Below are 17,336 nucleotides of genomic sequence, written 5' to 3' on the forward strand. Positions count from 1 at the left end.
TATTTTCATTTTAAATTTCAGTTTAATCAAATGTTTCAAAAGCAACCAACAGTACAAACTTAAATTCAACAGTTTGAACGCTATGAAAATTAGAATAATATAAATGGTACAAAAGTAAGTGTTACTTTCGTCCTGACAGGATCTCCTCACATTTAAACCAGATTTACTTTTATTTTTAAAAACTCTTGAGAAGTCAAACTTCAGGATGTGTTAGTTAGAGCACTAAATAACCTGTAGATTGATAAAACGAGAAACATAACGCTTTATAAGAAAACAATGACCGCTTTTGGAATTTACTTATGGTTGAAAACACCTTTCTGGATCTACACCCGGAAAATGGTGAGTAAATAACGCGATATTTGTCAGCTCTGTCAAGGGTTGCAAAGATGCTGTCATAGTTTGGGATGCAAATGTTATCAGTCCTCTGAGAAAATCGCTTTGTTACTTTCGTCCAGTGTTACTTTTTCCCCGGTTCTCACGTATTATATTAATGCAAGACTTAACACTATGCTGTTCAATTTGTTTAGTTTTATGAGGAAATGATATGGAAATGTGCAGATGTGAACGTTTGTTGTTTGTAAGGTTAGAGTGATTTTCATTGCTTGCACAAGAGCGCATATGACAAAACCAGTGCATGAAATTATATTATAATAAGGCACTGCACAAAGTGACACGTACCGCCGTGTTGTTTCAGGTTGGAGCTTGAATTCCTGTATGCTGAGATGTCAGTTCGTTTTGGTGCACAAAGCATACATCGCATTATGAAACTATTCTTTTTGACCTTTTGTAGTGTAAACATAGACCAAACTTGAGCCCACGCGTGATCTGCCTCTGATAGCTTGCATAGGTCATCCTCCGCTTCAGTCATCTCCTTTCATCTATGTTTCATCTACGCGCGCTTAGTGATGGTCGTTTTCGAAGCATTGCTTCATGAGGGGCACGTTCAATCTCACACCGGTGCACAACGTTTTGCTACGGTTTCCGGGTTGAACGACATGTTTCCTGGAAACGGTGTGCAACGGAGCACACCGTTGCGTTTTCTCTCGTTTGGTGGGTGTGTCAGAAATGTCAGCCCAATCAGCGGCAAGATGTATAAAACCATGCGGTAGTAAAGAGACAGCTCGCTCAATGGGTTCAAGTTGGAATGTTGTCTTTCATTCTGGACGGCAAGGTCAGTGACTGTAACATCGAGGGTACTTTACAGTATTAAACACACATTTATAACGATTTCATCAGGCTTCAGAAACATTTAAAAAAGAACAAAAAGAATGGCCTCTCAGCTACCGTAGTTGCAACGCTTACGTCATCACAACAGGGCGTTCAACGCATCACCGTTTCTGTTTAATAAACGTTGTGCAACGTTTTGTCGGGGCTGAACGCAGCCGAGGCTTCGAAACATTTACGAATCTTTTGTTTCGAATCAGTGGTTCGGAGCTTGTTTCAAACTGGCCCAAGTCACGTGATTTTAGCAAACGAGGCTTCATTACGTCATAACTGTTTCGAAACCTTTCGAAAATCCGATGGTTCACCACTAGGGGGAGTTGATCACATGACCACTGTCTAATATGTTTAGGTGAACTCGGGTCAGTTTTATTATGAAAGTTCATAAAACATTTATCCTTCTGACTAATAACACTGCCATTTTATCTACTTTTTGTTTATAGACAGATTTAATGACAAAAATGTACATAATTAAAAGGTTAGTTAGTTTTAATGATTTGTTTGCCCTAAAAAAAAAAAAACTCATATTAGACTTTTAACTATGTCTTAATTAAGTTAAATAATTTTTTAAAACATATTTTAATGCAAATCTTGCTATTATTCTGTGAAAAAAAGTGTAAAATGTTTGAACATATCTGCTTTTACACTATTTTGACCAGCAGGGGTCGCCAGCGTGTGTGGTGTTTCGAACTGCTTCGAAAAACTGAATCAATTTTCGAAGCAATTGGTTCAATTGATCCGAAGCGTCGAAAAGCTTCATTTCTCCCATCACTACGCGCGCTAAAGTGTGATACGTAGCCACCCCTCGCAACGCACGCAGCCTCTCTAACGTCTCGCGAGACTTTCGAGCAAGCCATATAAACTTAAAAAATAAAATATATTCATTAATTATTACCATTTGAAAGTAGCGTAGTAACGTCACCGAATGTAGCGAAGTAAAAGTACAGTTTTTTCATTAGAAATGTACTTGAGTAAGAGTAAAAAGTACCCATCCTTAAATTTACTCTAAAAGTACTAGTTACCCAAAAAATGTACTCAAGTAAATGTAACGAAGTAAATGTAACTCGTTACTACCCACCTCTGCATTTCTATATATTCAATACTGTAACATTAAACAGTTGTCAGCAAATATGTTGTGTAGTGGAAATGTCATGGTTTATTAATATATATTTTTGTGTAACGGGTTGCTTTGAAGAAAGCGATGAGAACATGAATCCATGTGCAAAAGGTGTTTATTATGTAAAATCCCAATAAGGGCCAGCAAACAAATCCAGTAGGGCAAATCCAAAAAAATCGTAATTCCAAATACAGGCTCAGGTTCAGGGCAGGCGGCAAACAGGCAATAAATCCAAATACAGGTACGGGTCAAAACAGGAACAGATACAGATACAAAAACACAGATACAGACAGAATGGGGCGATGTAATAATCAGCCAGGAGCAGGTGAACAGGATGTGACTTATATACAAGAACAAACAGGAAGTGTGAAGTGAAACATTGCAGGATGTATATCAAAATAAAAGCCAGAACAGAACAGGATGTCAAAATAAACGTCCAAAATACAAAAATACACAGAATACAACCAGAACACATAACAAAACCATTACATTTTGTTATTTTAATGTGTAATATAATTGCATATTTTGACCCATAGACAAACAAGTGGCCATCATTAGCAAAACATAACTTCTTGAATGGTTTAAAGTAATCTATTTAAATTAATTACAAAAAGAAATCACCATTAAAGTGACCACCATACTCAATTTAGAGGTCCTCACCTGTAGATGTATTTTCATCATCAGAACCAAGATCCTCTATGGTGCAGGCCAGCGGGGCCAATGGCACAACCTCTCTTCTTTCTTCTTCATCTGAGTACTCATGTGTGGGGGTTTCTGGCTTGTCTGTATTCCCACCACAGATTAGACCAGACTCTGTAAGCATGGGATATAACAGAACAATCTTAAATGCTCTCATCACTTTCTCTACCGTCTCTGCTGGTCAAATACTAAGTTGGTGATGTTGCTATATACAGTATATTGTACACTGTCACTTGTACACTGCTGTTACAGTAATAAGACAGGGTGTGGTTGGCACTGTTAGGGCAGTAAAAAGAGTGATGTGGCAGTTTTTCTCACCAGTGCAAGCTTCTGCCAGGCCCTTCCTGACACCATCATCACGGCTCTGCCTGGCGACAACTTTTCTCTCCACTGCTGCAGCTACCATACGACATAAGAGTTACATATAAACTTTCCTGAAGACAATCCCACATTTCTCTTTTAGCATTACATTCTAACATTAATATTAACTATTTATTTATGAGGTGTTAATCGCACAACACACATATAATATTATTGCATTACTTGACATTTTTTCATATTTCACCTTTTTAGTATTTGATATCATCATTTTAAAAGTTTGATGCATTTAATATGTGATATGCAATCTTTTGTTTACAAGCTTAAATGTTTTACAGTTAGTACTGCTAACATCTTACAGCTTATTATATACTGATTTGAATGTAATGTTATGTATTGTTTTTGCAGTTGGTGCAGCCAATAAACTTGTATTTTGTAATACCATATATATTCTATATTTCATACACCTTTTATTATCTTTGGCCATACTTTTCTTCCCTACATTTACTGCAAAACTAACTGACACAATGCAATATTGAAAATAGCATAATAGTAATACATTTAAATTGAACTGAATGATCATAATAGAGTGTCTCATTGCTTTTCTAAAATGGTTACTATACTGCACACAATGCAAATACACCTAATTCCATTATTTAGTCACTTATATAGCACCTATAGCTATCCATAGGCAACTGTGGCAAGGAAACAAAAGCATTATGTGGGCTATACCTTACCTGTAGATCCTTGCCTTATTTTCTCATTTTTCTTTTTTCTCCATTTCCATGGCTTGAAGATGCGGCCAAAGCTGGCCAATTTACTGTTACGGCGGATGGGGGGAGTGCGGACCCCAGACACCAGACCGCCAAAATGAAGAGTTCTCTGGTGATCCATCACATCTACATCATAAAGACAATCAGAAATACTATCAAAAACGCTGCTATTAACCTGGTTAACCATTTAGATCTGTAATTTCTGCTACAATTATCTGTCTCAGATGATGTGATCCCAAGCAGACCGTTGTTAAATCTGCAGTTTACCGTTTACAGTATACATAGCAACAAAGGAATATTTTAGGTTAAATACAATTATCTCTATTAACAACAGCACCTGGAAATGCTGTAAAAAATACCTCACAAAAAAACATTTCCAAAATCTCAGGAAAGCATTTTTTCCGCCAACAGAAATTATCAAAGTGGAACAACATACGGGTTGCCTCCCAACTTTCATAACATCAGTTTTTATTTAAAAGTAAAAACATTTCAACAAACAATAATAGTTCTCCCCATCTCCCAAAAAAACTGCAAGCAGGGTTACAAAACCAAGTAAACTGTTATGCTGATGGCTTTCTAAAATCATTTACTCTCCTCATGATACTCCAAATCTAAAGTGAATGTGCTGCAAAAACACTGTCAAGCCCCAAAAAGTCCTCATAAAAACAGTAACTTAAAACTTTGAAAGATGCCTTCGACATAGACCATGATACAAATCCACTTTTGGCCATATTTTGGTTTAGCAGTTGATGTCAACCTTCCAGTAATAGTGCAAAAGCTTTGGCCTTTACCACTTTAGCAAGACGGCTCATCCTTTTAAAGTGAAAGCAAGTCAAGAAGTGTTTACTTGCATTAAACTGGAAAAAATTAGACTGTCACTCACTGGTTCTTTACAGACCTTTGGCTGTGTGGCGTGGCGTCCATTTTTAGATTATCTACTGGCTAACTCTCTTGATACTTAAGCTGAGCATTAATATATTATTTTTATTTTTTTTGAGGAACGGAAGTGTTTTTCTGGGGTAGTGCTAGTAATAACATGATGGAGTGATAATTTTATAAAACACTCTAAAAATACTTTATTTGTAAAAAAAAAAAAAACAGGAGAAGACTTTAAAGAAATTTCAAGATCTGAAACGTTTTAACACCTGGGAGAGCGCTGTGAATGTCTTACTAAAGATATTACTTAAAAATGGTTCGCATCTCAACATATCCACAGGTACAAAATCATATCCAATAAATCCGTTGGGTATAGCATTAAAAAATATCGAAACAAATATTTGCACTTTTTAAATGCAAACAATCTGCTTACTTAGCAGGCTACAGGTGAAGCAGCACTTTACGCCTTCTAATGCGTGGGCGATCTAATGTTAAGAAGGCCGAATTGTAACATTGAACACAATACATTAACAGATGAAACTTGTGAAGAACACAATACATTAACAGATGAAACTCAAATGTTAAAATTCAGCCTTCTTAACATTAGATCGCTTACCAATAAAGAACCTATTATCATATGAAATAATTACTGAACAAAACTTAGATGCACTCTATTTAACAGAGACCTGGCTTAAAGCAGACGATTACATCAGTTTAAACAAATCCACCCCACAAGACTATTACTATAAACACGTTCCTCGTCTAAAAGGGAGAGGGGGTGGTGTAGCTACAATATACAACAAAATATTTAAAGTAAACCAAAAATCTGAACTCAAATTTAATTCATTTGAAATAATACTGTTAAATATGGAAATAACTGATCATAACAACAAACAGCTTTCGTTCATTTTAGCTACCATATATAGGCCTCCAGGCCACCACACAGATTTTCTTAAAGAAATAGCAGACTTCCTATCTGAGCTTACAGTCACTGTAGATAAAGCTCTTATCGTTGGTGATTTTAATATCCATGTGGATAATCCAAAAGATGCATTAGGACGTGCGTTTATGGATTTTCTAAATTCTCTTGGTATTAAACAAAACATGTCAGAGCCCACGCATACTCGTAAGCACACATTAGACTTAATTCTGTCACGCGGACTCAATATTAAAGACACACTATGCAGTTATTTTACCTTAATATAACAGCTTCAAAGTCATTTCGATGGTAAACGAAGTCATAGTATGGCGAATCATCCCCCTGTTGAAGCTCGGGAAGGACGCCGCTACCAAAACCAGCAATGCAAGCTTGAGAGAACCGCCCCTGACAAATCTCGCGAGAATCACGACTTGCTTTACGGCAACGAGGTCACACACGTTAGGCTTGTTCGACTTCGTGCAGCGCTGCAAGAACCGGCAGTCGGATGACGTAAAAGTACCGCGAGAATGATCCGAGACGGCACTTTGACGTCATCCGGCTGTCGGTTCCTGCAGCGCTGCATGAAGTCAAACAAGCCTGTAACAACAGCTGCACGCGCGCATTTGAGATGTGATGCTCGATGAGGGAAACAGCTAAGAAAACCCGTTCGGAAGAGAGTAGAAAGCGAAAAAGAGAATTTGACCGAGTTAGGAACCGGACAAGAGTCCCACTCGGTCAGGTGTTTACTCGTTGGCGTGAGCTAATAGACAGCCTTGGATGCAAAAGGGATGCTGATCTGGCGATCTTGTTGATGGACAAGTAAGTAAATCTCTTATTTGTAAATTTGTTTGCGGTCTATGTTGTATGTGGTTGCACTTGCTTGTAGTGTGTATTTTTTTACTAAGCTGTTCATTCATCCAGTGTTGATAATTAGACCAGTAAAATAACTTCAACAAGGGTCTAGCTAGCTTACGATCATAAGAGCATTTAGCAGACTTGCTAACAAACACTCGTTTCTCTTACATGTTTTTTTTGCCATCTAAACTCAAGTGTTGTGTTGTGATGTGTACGTAGTCATTTGTCTAATTTCGATTTCTTATGGCCAACGAATAATGGCCAATGTTATGAAATAATGCAACGTATACAATTAACTTTGTCAATGCATTTTGTAATGTTTACATTACAATTAAAAAACAAATAAAATTATACAGTAGACATAACGTTAGACTATAGACTGTTTACTGGTGATTAAGCTGCAATCTTGTAAAAACGTAATAAGCCAGCAAACGCGGTAGGCTACTTTATTATTATATGCCAGAGATGTTCACAAGTCTCTGAGCTCGAGTCCGAGTCAAGTCTGAATTCTTTGAGCTCGAGTCCAAGTCAAGTCTGAAGTCTTTGAGCTTGAGTCCAAGTCAAGTCTGAAGTCTCTGGGCTCGAGTCCAAGTCAAGTCTCAAGTCTCGTAGTAACAAATAAAACTCTAATAACAAATAAAGAAATTATAAACATTTATAAAAAGGAACATAGTTGCACATTAAGTAAGGTCTAAAATTAGCATTATGTACAGAAATTAAATTAAATGGATTATAACACTGTCTTTATTGTACAAATTAAATATTATTATTATTAATATTTTTGAACAATAGAAGTGATGTTCTGTTTGTCTTGGGTTGTTTGATTAACATAAATGACACAGACTTAAGTAGGTTAATTGAGGTTACTGTCTCTTTATTAAGAACAAATAAGGCCAGACTGGTTTCTTAAGACATAAACAAAAATGTTTTATTAGAAAAAGAATACTGTGAGATCATTTTGCGTGTATGTATGTGCCTTGTCCAGAAAAGAAAGATTTTATGTTGGCTTAACTTTTGAAACACTTCTCTCTGTATGTACACTACTGAGGGCACTAAACGCGTGCTCAAACACAGGCGGAGCGCTTCAGGAAGAAGATGCAGCAGTCGCTTCACATAAAAACGTTACGTTGTTTTTCATTGCTCTATTCAGCAAATGTATGTTGATGGACTACACTACAGTATGACACAAAGTAGCGCAACTCTGGACCTGACTGGAGCTAGACCGGATACACTTAACCGCATGTGCGTACAGAAATCTGCTCACTTGAGAGCCTTTTTGCGGTTAAATTGTTTAACCATTTAAACAATTGCAAGCCTTAGAAACAGTGATAAACTTACCCTATTTAAATTGCATATTAATCCGCAAATCGCATGCCAGCCGAACCGCGGATCCATCACAGCACTACCCAAAGCTTCGGATGAATGCCACAGCAGCGGCCGGTGCATTCATGTATGTTCGCGGCCGCGCGCGCGGAGCAGATACGTCATGGGCAGGTTGTAGGTAACGGAGGGAGCTATGACAGCGAGCTCATCAGACGTTTCCTAAAAATAAACATTGTTCACGAGTCACGCGGCTCGAGTCCGAGTCGAGTCTGAAGTCTTTGAGAGTCGAGTCTCAAGTCGAGTCTGAAGTCACTGTGTGTGCGACTTAAGTCGCACTCGAGTCCGAGTCTCAAACTCGAGTCCCCATCTCTGTTATATGCCTACTCTACACTTGGCATAAACTTCTTATTATCCTATTACCATCATCTGTAGTTTAGTAGACATGCAGTAGCCTAATATTTGTATGAAATTGTGAAACATTCCCTGGTCATTATCTTCGGAGTCCATCTCACGCCCAACACTGTCCTTACAGGTACGTACATAGTGGGCGTGCGAAATTACGACAGTTGCAAGTTTTCCCCAGTGACTCTAGGGGTTGCTGTTTGACAAAAACATCAAACTGCATGGAATGCCTTTAATGACATCGAAATATCAAACCAGAGCGATGCCGTTTCAGACCATTGCCTTGTGTCATACACGATACTTCTAGATAGGACCGCTCAGTTTACAACATGCTACAGATTAGCCAGAACAATAATTTCCACCACTAAAGATAGCTTTATTAGCACTCTTCCAGACCTGTCTCAAATGAAACATGTAGCAGGTAACCGTGAAGATCTGGATATTATAACAGAAAACCTGAACAACGTTTGCACTAGCACGTTGGATGCCGTTGCTCCCATTCGAAAAAAGAGAACCAAAGAAAAAACGCCAGCTCCATGGTATGACCATCATACTGCAGCCCTTAAAAAATAGCTAGAAAAATGGAAGGAAACTACCGAAGCACAAAGTTAGAGGTATGGCGTTCAGCATGGAAAGAGAGTTATCAACACTACAGACAGGCTATTAAAACCGCCAGATCTACCTATCTCAGTACGCTTAAGAAAATCATAACAACCCTCGTTTCCTCTTTAGCACAGTTGCAAAACTGACTAGAAACAAAGAACAAACAGAAACCAATAGTAAACTCCAACACAATAGTAACGACTTCATAAACTTATTTACTAAATAAAAATATGTTTATTAGGGAAAACATAGAAACTACGAAAGCAGCCACCACTATACCCAATAGTACATTTACCACTATATGGTAAGATGTTCATTGCAGTGGCTGACTGACAGCAAAAAAAAAGGCAAAACTCCAAATAGTCCAAGGAAAAAAACTTTTATTTAGGTGCCAAGGCGAAATATCACTTGAAAAATAAACTTTAAACAAAACAAAATACTAAAACAAAGAAAACTTCAAAGAAAAACTCAACACACATTTAACCACAAAAAAGGGTTTAAACAAATCGTTGGCTACTGTTCCAACAAACACCCCTCCTCTCTCTTCACCATTTCCTTGGTTCTTTTATACTCTTGGTCCCCACCCTTCACATTCAAACGGACCAATCATAACACTCCGTTTGTTATAGAACTATATTTTACATATCACAGATTTTTCCATTTTACAAGTCACACCCATACAAGGTTTACATGGAACTATAGGCATTATCCTTTATTAGATCACCAAAACATAAACACACAACACAATATACTCCATGCATGCGTAATTGGGTATCTCCTCCCCTTCAGGATGATATAAAACTGGCTTCCTGTTCGCCGGCCACTTCTTTTTAGGTCTTTACAGCACCGGTAAGACATAGAAACATTTACATTAACACACAAACATGTTTGATAGATTTACCTCTACATTGTATGCTTGTGATGCTAGCAGTTAGCATGGAATGTGCACCTTCCATGTGACTGCCTCTAAAGCAAAAACACAAAAATAAAGGACTTACCAAACTCTTGTGTATTTATTTATCATGAGCTTTGTATGCTACATCACACACTAGATTACCATACGAACTAGGGATGTGCCCGAAGCCGAATACGTTATTCTGAAGGGCACGGATACAGCTACGCACATTCATAGGGAATAATAATACATATGAAAAGTTCCAATCAGGATTCAGGCCCCACCATAGCACAGAGCCAGCGCTGCTTAGAGTTACAAATGACCTCCTATTAACATCCGATCGTGGTGAAATCTCAATCCTTATATTACAAAAACCTTAGTGCAGCCTTTGACACAATAGATCACAGAATCTTACTCAATAGACTAGAAAACTATGTTGGCATCAGTGGTCAGGCGTTAGCCTGGTTTAGATCGTATCTAACCAATCGATATCACTTTGTTTATGTAAATGAGGAAGAGTCATATCACTCCCCCGTTAAATACGGCGTACCTCAGGGATCAGTTCTAGGCCCTATCCAATTCTCGTTATATATGTTACCTCTAGGAGACATTATCAGGAAACATAACATAAGTTTTCACTGCTATGCGGATGATACCCAGCTTTACATCTCGTCACATCCTAGCGAAACCCACCAGTTTGCTAAGCTAACAGACTGCATTAGTGATATTAGGGACTGGATGCACATAACTTTCTTATGCTAAACTCCAATAAGACTGAGATACTTATTATAGAACCAAATCGCTCCAAACATAATATGTCAGATTACAAGTTGTCCGTAGATGGCTGCACGGTGGTGCCATCTTCCATGGTTAAGAATTTAGGCGTAATGTTCGACAGCAATCTATCTTTCGATAGTCATATCTCCAACGTCTGCCGCACAGCATTCTTCCATCTTAGAAATATCTCAAAAAAACGCCATATGCTGTCTGCATCAGATGCATAAAAGCTTATCCATGCTTTTATGACCTCTAGAATAGACTATTGTAACTTGTTACTCGGGGGATGCCATTCAAATCAGGTAAACAAGCTACAGCTGGTTCAAAATGCCGCCACAAGAGTGCTTACTCGATCTAAAAAGTATGACCACATTACTCCAATTCTGGCATCTTTACATTGGCTACCAGTTAAATATTGCATACAATTTAAAATTTTACTAATCACCTACAAAGCCTTAAATGGCCGAGCGCCCTCTTATATTACAGAACTACTATCAGAATACAATCCACCACGTAAACTGCGCTCACAAAATTCTGGTCACTTAATTATCCCTAGAATATCAAAAGTGTCTAAAGGTGGTAGATCCTTTTCCTACTTGGCCCCTAAGTTCTGGAATGATTTACCAAATAATGTTCAAGTATTAGACACAGTCGATCAATTTAAAAACAGTGTACTTTTAAAAGTGCAAAACAACACACTTTGATTTAGATATTTTAAGCCTTAAATAAAAAAGTTTGTGCAGCTTTTAAATAGTAAAACATCTTTAAATGTCAAAATATCAATTAACAAAATAAATGTAGTCTTTAGGGACTAGGGTTGTCACGGTGTGTTTAACACCGAATAAAGAAAACTAAGAGAGAACCCAAACGCAAGGATGTATCAAAAATAAACTATATATTTAATAACAGAACAGAAACACCCACGAGGGGGTAAAACAGAATATAAACTCAACACTGTGATGGGACACAAACTAAACAGGAACTTGAAAACAGAGCACACGGGAAACGAGGAAACTCTGACATTCAACATTTGACAACGCACGCGCACAACACAGAGGACGCGAGGGCATTATAAAGACAGCACATCAATGGGGAACAGGTGAACATAATTAATCACGTAAGACACGAGTACATAAGGGAGTAGGGTAAAAGTGACAAGACACTGGGAACACGTGTCACACATATATGATGTGAAAACACACGTATTCCCACGTAAACACAATGCTGCCCTGACCTTGCCCTCAGAACATAGACCTGAACCTATACTAAGGTCTGGCAAGATCACGACAGCAACAAGACACCGGGAACATGTGGAAGCCACACACACAATGTGATTCCACATATCCCCACACAGAACATAATACTGTCACGGTCCTCTCAGATGCACTCAGACCTACATCTAGCACAGATGTCTGACAAGACCGTGACAAGGGTTGCCACCTGTCCCGGTTTTAGCGGGATTGACCTTTTTAATAACCTGTCCCGGGAAATTTATGCACTCTCCTGGGACACTGAATGTCTCGGTTTTCGAAAGGCTATGTGATTGGCTCTGATTTGTGATTGGTTCTTGTCTTGTGTATATATACCCTTCTGCCTGTTTTATGGTTTATGAATACCCTTTAATAAACCCAAGTTGCATTTGGATCCGCACCATGTCTTGCCTGCCTTTACCCGTAAGAGATTCATTACTATTTTTATGAAAACCCAACAACAATTAACTCATTCGCCGCCAGCCTTTTTGAGAAAAGTTGCCCACCTGCATTTTTGTGATTTTAACAAAATTTTCACAAAATTCCTTGCAGGAAAAATTATTTTCTATAAATATATAAACATACAAATTATATCAAATTAAAGAACACACCCTCTGCTTTCAAACAAACAATAAACAAACAAACAAACAAAATGGGGAAAAAAACGTTTCATTATATATTTACTTTTTCTACTTAATTTAACCACTGAAATATGGATATTTCTCTTCAAAAATACAACATTTTGAGCAAAAAGCTTAAAAAATTGCGTTTTTGTAAAGAAATTTATGTTAGAGATCAGACTCAGAATGACTATCAAACATAAACGCAGTTAAAATAAATCATTAACTCTTTTTAACTTCCGTTTTTGATAAATTCATTTTGCCATCTGGTGGATAAAAGCGGTATTACACTTTCACTTTGAAATTCGTCCAGAAAGGCACATTTATTAGTTAAATAAGAACTCATAAATGACGAGATAACTCGTCAATGGCGGTGAATGAGTTAAGCAAATACAAAGTCACTTATATTATAGTGAATTAAACCTTTATTAACCAGCGTTCATTTGCGTTTTTGCAGAGAGACACATCACGTTTACACCTGGTATTTAAATCCGTCTCTTTTGTCCACTTCTGTCTTAAATACTGTGAGGGGGTGGTCTGTGGAGACTGTGGGTGAGTCTCTCTGCTGTTATTTGAAAGCGAGCGGGATAATGACGAGTTTATATGGACGTGAACTAATATTATGTCAGAGTCCACTGCTTGTGTTATAAGTAAACATGCTGCATAGTGTTTTGTACATGTATATGTTAGAGCTTTCTCTGATATTTCAGCGCAATTGATGAAATAAGATTGTGCAACTTTCACATGCTTGTAAAATGCAACTACGCGGAGATCAGCCGCTTTAGTTTAATCAATGAAAGGCTAAAAATAGCGCTGTACACCGCGTGTTCGCCGCCAGATGTCAGAAAAGACATTGTGTTTAGTACCTCACATTAGATAAATAGGCGGAGAGAAAGCAGTCTGTGTCTGTTTTAACACATTCAACCACATGTGCATTTACACTACAACAGCAATCTGATCGAAAGGGTTTTCGACATCTTGCAAACAGCTTGCATTGTATGAATAAAACGTGACTGACTTTGAGCAGGCAGCTCATGCAGTATGAAGAAACAGACAGCACCTGACGCGTGTACATGTTGGCCGACGGTGCGGTGGTGCGGGAGCATGTGATGTCACAGACCAACTAACCTTTTTATCGATTAGTTGTTGCAGCTCTAGTCTTAAATACTGTCTCGCATTTCAATTTTGTTTGTATTATTATTATTATTATTATGTACCTTTTTATTTCCTTTAACCCTCTGGGGTCTAAGGGGTTTTTAGGGCCCTGGAGAAGTTTTGACCTGCCCTGACATTCGTGCTATTTTCAGTTGCTTAAAAACATAATAATGGCAAAAGTCTTATAACACTGCATTCAGCACCAACTGGGCTACTATATTATATGATTAACATGTATGTACATGTTTGTATTTTTGAGAGAAAAATGTTTATGCGTGGTTTTTGAAAAAGAAAAAAATGTAAGTGACTGATATAAGTCCACAAAACTCATTCTAAACATGTTTTCCCAAGACTTTTCAGAACAGGATCTAGTAGTCTAGAGTTTTTTCTTTAAAATGATGTGAAGATCATTCTGCTTACTCCTTCACATAACACAATATATTGATTTACAATTTCAAAGTCGCTTTTTGGTTAGGAAGGCAATATGCAAGGAGACTGGAAGCTCTTGAATAATCTGTGATTGACAGCTGAAGAACAAAACAATTGCATAATGAGCTGCATAATGAGCCTTTAGGCAGGAATGTGAAGCGCCATTAATGTTACGTGTTTGTTTGTGAAAGCAACACAAAAGAAATGCCTTCACATGCATGATCCTGCGTTAAATAAACTTACTGTGCAGAGATATACGCGAATAAACTGGGTTTTAGATGTGTTTAGATGCGTCTTAATACAAAGTGGGTCAAATATGAGGCATTGTGTGTTTGTGTTTGTGTGTGCGTTTGGCCGTTGATCGCGTCTGACGGAAGCACAAAGAAAACATAAGCGCATGGAGATAACTTTTATTTACTAGGCGAGAGTAACCAAGTAGATGTGATGTTTGCAATCGTATTTTATAAGAATACCAAAAAGCGCGTAAAATGAGGCATCGTGTCTTTGTGTGTGCATTTGGACATCGCGTCACACAGACGAAGCACACACAGTTGCATCTTTTATAAGAATACCACAAAGTGCGTCAAATATGAGGCATCGTGTGTTTGTGTGTGAGTTTGGACATCGATCCCATCACACTGACGAAGCACACACACTCGCGTCTGTCTGGAGATTTGGGCGCGAGTAAACAGTTATGTGATGTGTGCAATCGCATCTTTTATAATGATACCACAAAGAGCTTCAAATATGAGGCATTGTGTGATTGGACGTCGATCGAGTCACACTCGCGTCTGGCGATAACTTTAGTTACAGTCACGAGTAAACAAGTAGATGTCATGTTTCCAGCACTCGGATTAAAACTCAACACAGCACTGAATGGCTGCAGAGACGGAATGTCCATTGACTGTGGGGTTGACTAATGAATATGGATGATCTCTGCTCTTCTCTTCTTCAATGGAGCGGGGCGTGGCTCATTATAGATAATGAAGCAACAGAAGAAAGACGGTACATCTCTCTCTTCTAATACAGTTAACAACGAATTACAATATTTGTTTTCAATTTCACTTACATCTTCCAACAGCAGACATTCCAAGCATTATGTAGACATTTATCTTTTGTTTATATGACAAGTATTCGTTAAGTTACAGTTCATTTTTCTGACGTGTTTCCAGTGATGGGACTAACGCGTTACTTAGTACTGTAACTCCACTACTTTTGGCGGTAACGAGCATGTAACGAAGTTTTTTTTTAAATCGAGTAACGCAGTTACAATTACTGAAATTTAAATGAGTTCGTTACTCGCTTTATTTTGTGAAAAATTAATACTTGCAGACACGACATTTCTGATCTAACGTAACGTCACCGCATCGTTGTGGGCGCGCATTTCGCGCAATTAATCATTAAACTTCATCATGGTCGACAGTGCGGACAGAATCAGCTTTCACTCCTGGAAATATGGACATTACTTTTCACTCGTCGAAAATAAGGAAAGAAATGTAGTGGTGAGTTGTAAATTGTGTGCAGGCGCAAAGAACCTATCCACGTCTAAGAATAGCAATTCAAATCTTATGAAGCACCTGTTAAAACAGCATGCTTTGACAAAGCTAGTAGCGAAAGACTCCAGCCCTACAGATGTTGAAGGCGCCACTCCATGCAAACAACCAAAGCTAGACTTTAGGTCTACACGTACTCCAGTGCAGCCGATAAGCCAGGCAGAGCTGAATAAATTGATTGCGAGATATGTCGTCGATGACATGCTTCCTCTGTCAACTGTCGAGTCTGTTGCCTTTAGGAAACTAATAAGCAAAATTCCCGTGACAATAAATGAAGGCTCGGGGCACATGTGCAGGAAGACGTTTTCCAGCTATTTAGACAGAGAATATGCGAAAATGCAGGTAGAGCTAAAAAAAACATTTGAGGGTTTACAACATGTCTCTACCACAGCAGACATCTGGACTGCTTACAATAAAAGCTTTCTAGGTGTAACTGCACATTGGATTAATCCGAACAACATGCTACAGTACGTGGGAAATCAACCCTGGCATGCCAGAGATTTAAGGGCCGACATACGTATGACATTATTGCAACCGAAATAGACAACATCCACTCGTCCTATGGTCTATCTTTCAAAGTGACTGCAACTGTTAATGACAATGGGTCTAATTTTGTCAAGGCATTTCAAATGTACCAGCCACCCGAGTCAGACACTGAAGATCATTTAGAGGAGGATGAGGCGACTTTTACAAACATCGGGGATGTGTTAGATAATGCTGCCGATGACAATGACGTGGTTTTACCCCCGCATCACAGATGCGCATCGCACACATTGAACCTCATCTCATGCAATGATGTCGATAAGTGGCTAATGTCAATGCCGGAAACAAAATCTATCTACAGAAATGCTACCACAAAATGCGCAGGGCTGTGGAACAAGGCAAGTCGGTCAACGGTGGCTTCGGAGATTGTCATCAACGTTATTGCTAAGAAGCTGCTTGTACCTTGCACCACCAGGTGGAATTCGTTCTATGATGCGGTAGTGCGAATTTCTGAGATACCTGTGGCTGAACTGAATACAATATCTTCCCAACTTCAGCTGAAATGCATCAGTGAAAGGGAACATCAGGTCCTTAAAGAGTATTGTGTTGTGATGAAGCCGCTTACTGTGGCTCTTGACATTCTGCAAGGAGAGGACAATTGTTGTTGCCCACTCTGGAGACATTAATGTCAAAGACTTTGGAATTAAAAAAAACACCTTGCAATCCTTAATGGTCTACCAGAGACAATTGTTCAGGTAAGAGCTGCTATTTTATTTTGCATTTATATTTATACAATCAGTAGCTCAGTTGCATTTAATTTCATTTAAAAGAACGATCTAAATCTTAACAGCCAGCATATAATTCGAAAGTTCTAATGGTTTAGGCCTACTTTGTGATATCCGAGCACTTTTTTAGTAAATAAATGCCAAACATACCTTTAAAAAATTGTGCGCGAGTCATAAGTCCACCCGGTCTCATGTTTGTAAATTATCTTTGCCACGCGTACCATTATGATATCAACTTGCGTTTGTACTCCACAAAAGTAATAAATCTGAGAAATATTAATAT

General features: G+C 38.2%; 1 protein-coding gene across 3 annotated transcripts in view; it reads right to left on the reverse strand.

Annotated features, from left to right (window-relative positions):
* phactr3b (phosphatase and actin regulator 3b) overlaps positions 1 to 17,336 on the reverse strand; it is a 362,484-nt gene that overhangs the window by 169,329 nt on the left and 175,819 nt on the right. For all 3 annotated transcript variants that reach the window (XM_073875723.1, XM_055184983.2, XM_055184984.2), the window contains exons 2-4: positions 4,093 to 4,254; positions 3,356 to 3,436; positions 2,999 to 3,151 (exon numbers count right to left, since the gene is read on the reverse strand). In XM_073875723.1, coding sequence (XP_073731824.1) covers positions 2,999 to 3,151; positions 3,356 to 3,436; positions 4,093 to 4,254 — 396 coding nt within the window. The remainder of the gene's footprint in view (positions 1 to 2,998; positions 3,152 to 3,355; positions 3,437 to 4,092; positions 4,255 to 17,336) is intronic.

The sequence above is a fragment of the Misgurnus anguillicaudatus genome, chromosome 14, assembly GCF_027580225.2.
Source record: "Misgurnus anguillicaudatus chromosome 14, ASM2758022v2, whole genome shotgun sequence".
Taxonomy (NCBI): Eukaryota; Metazoa; Chordata; class Actinopteri; order Cypriniformes; family Cobitidae; genus Misgurnus; species Misgurnus anguillicaudatus.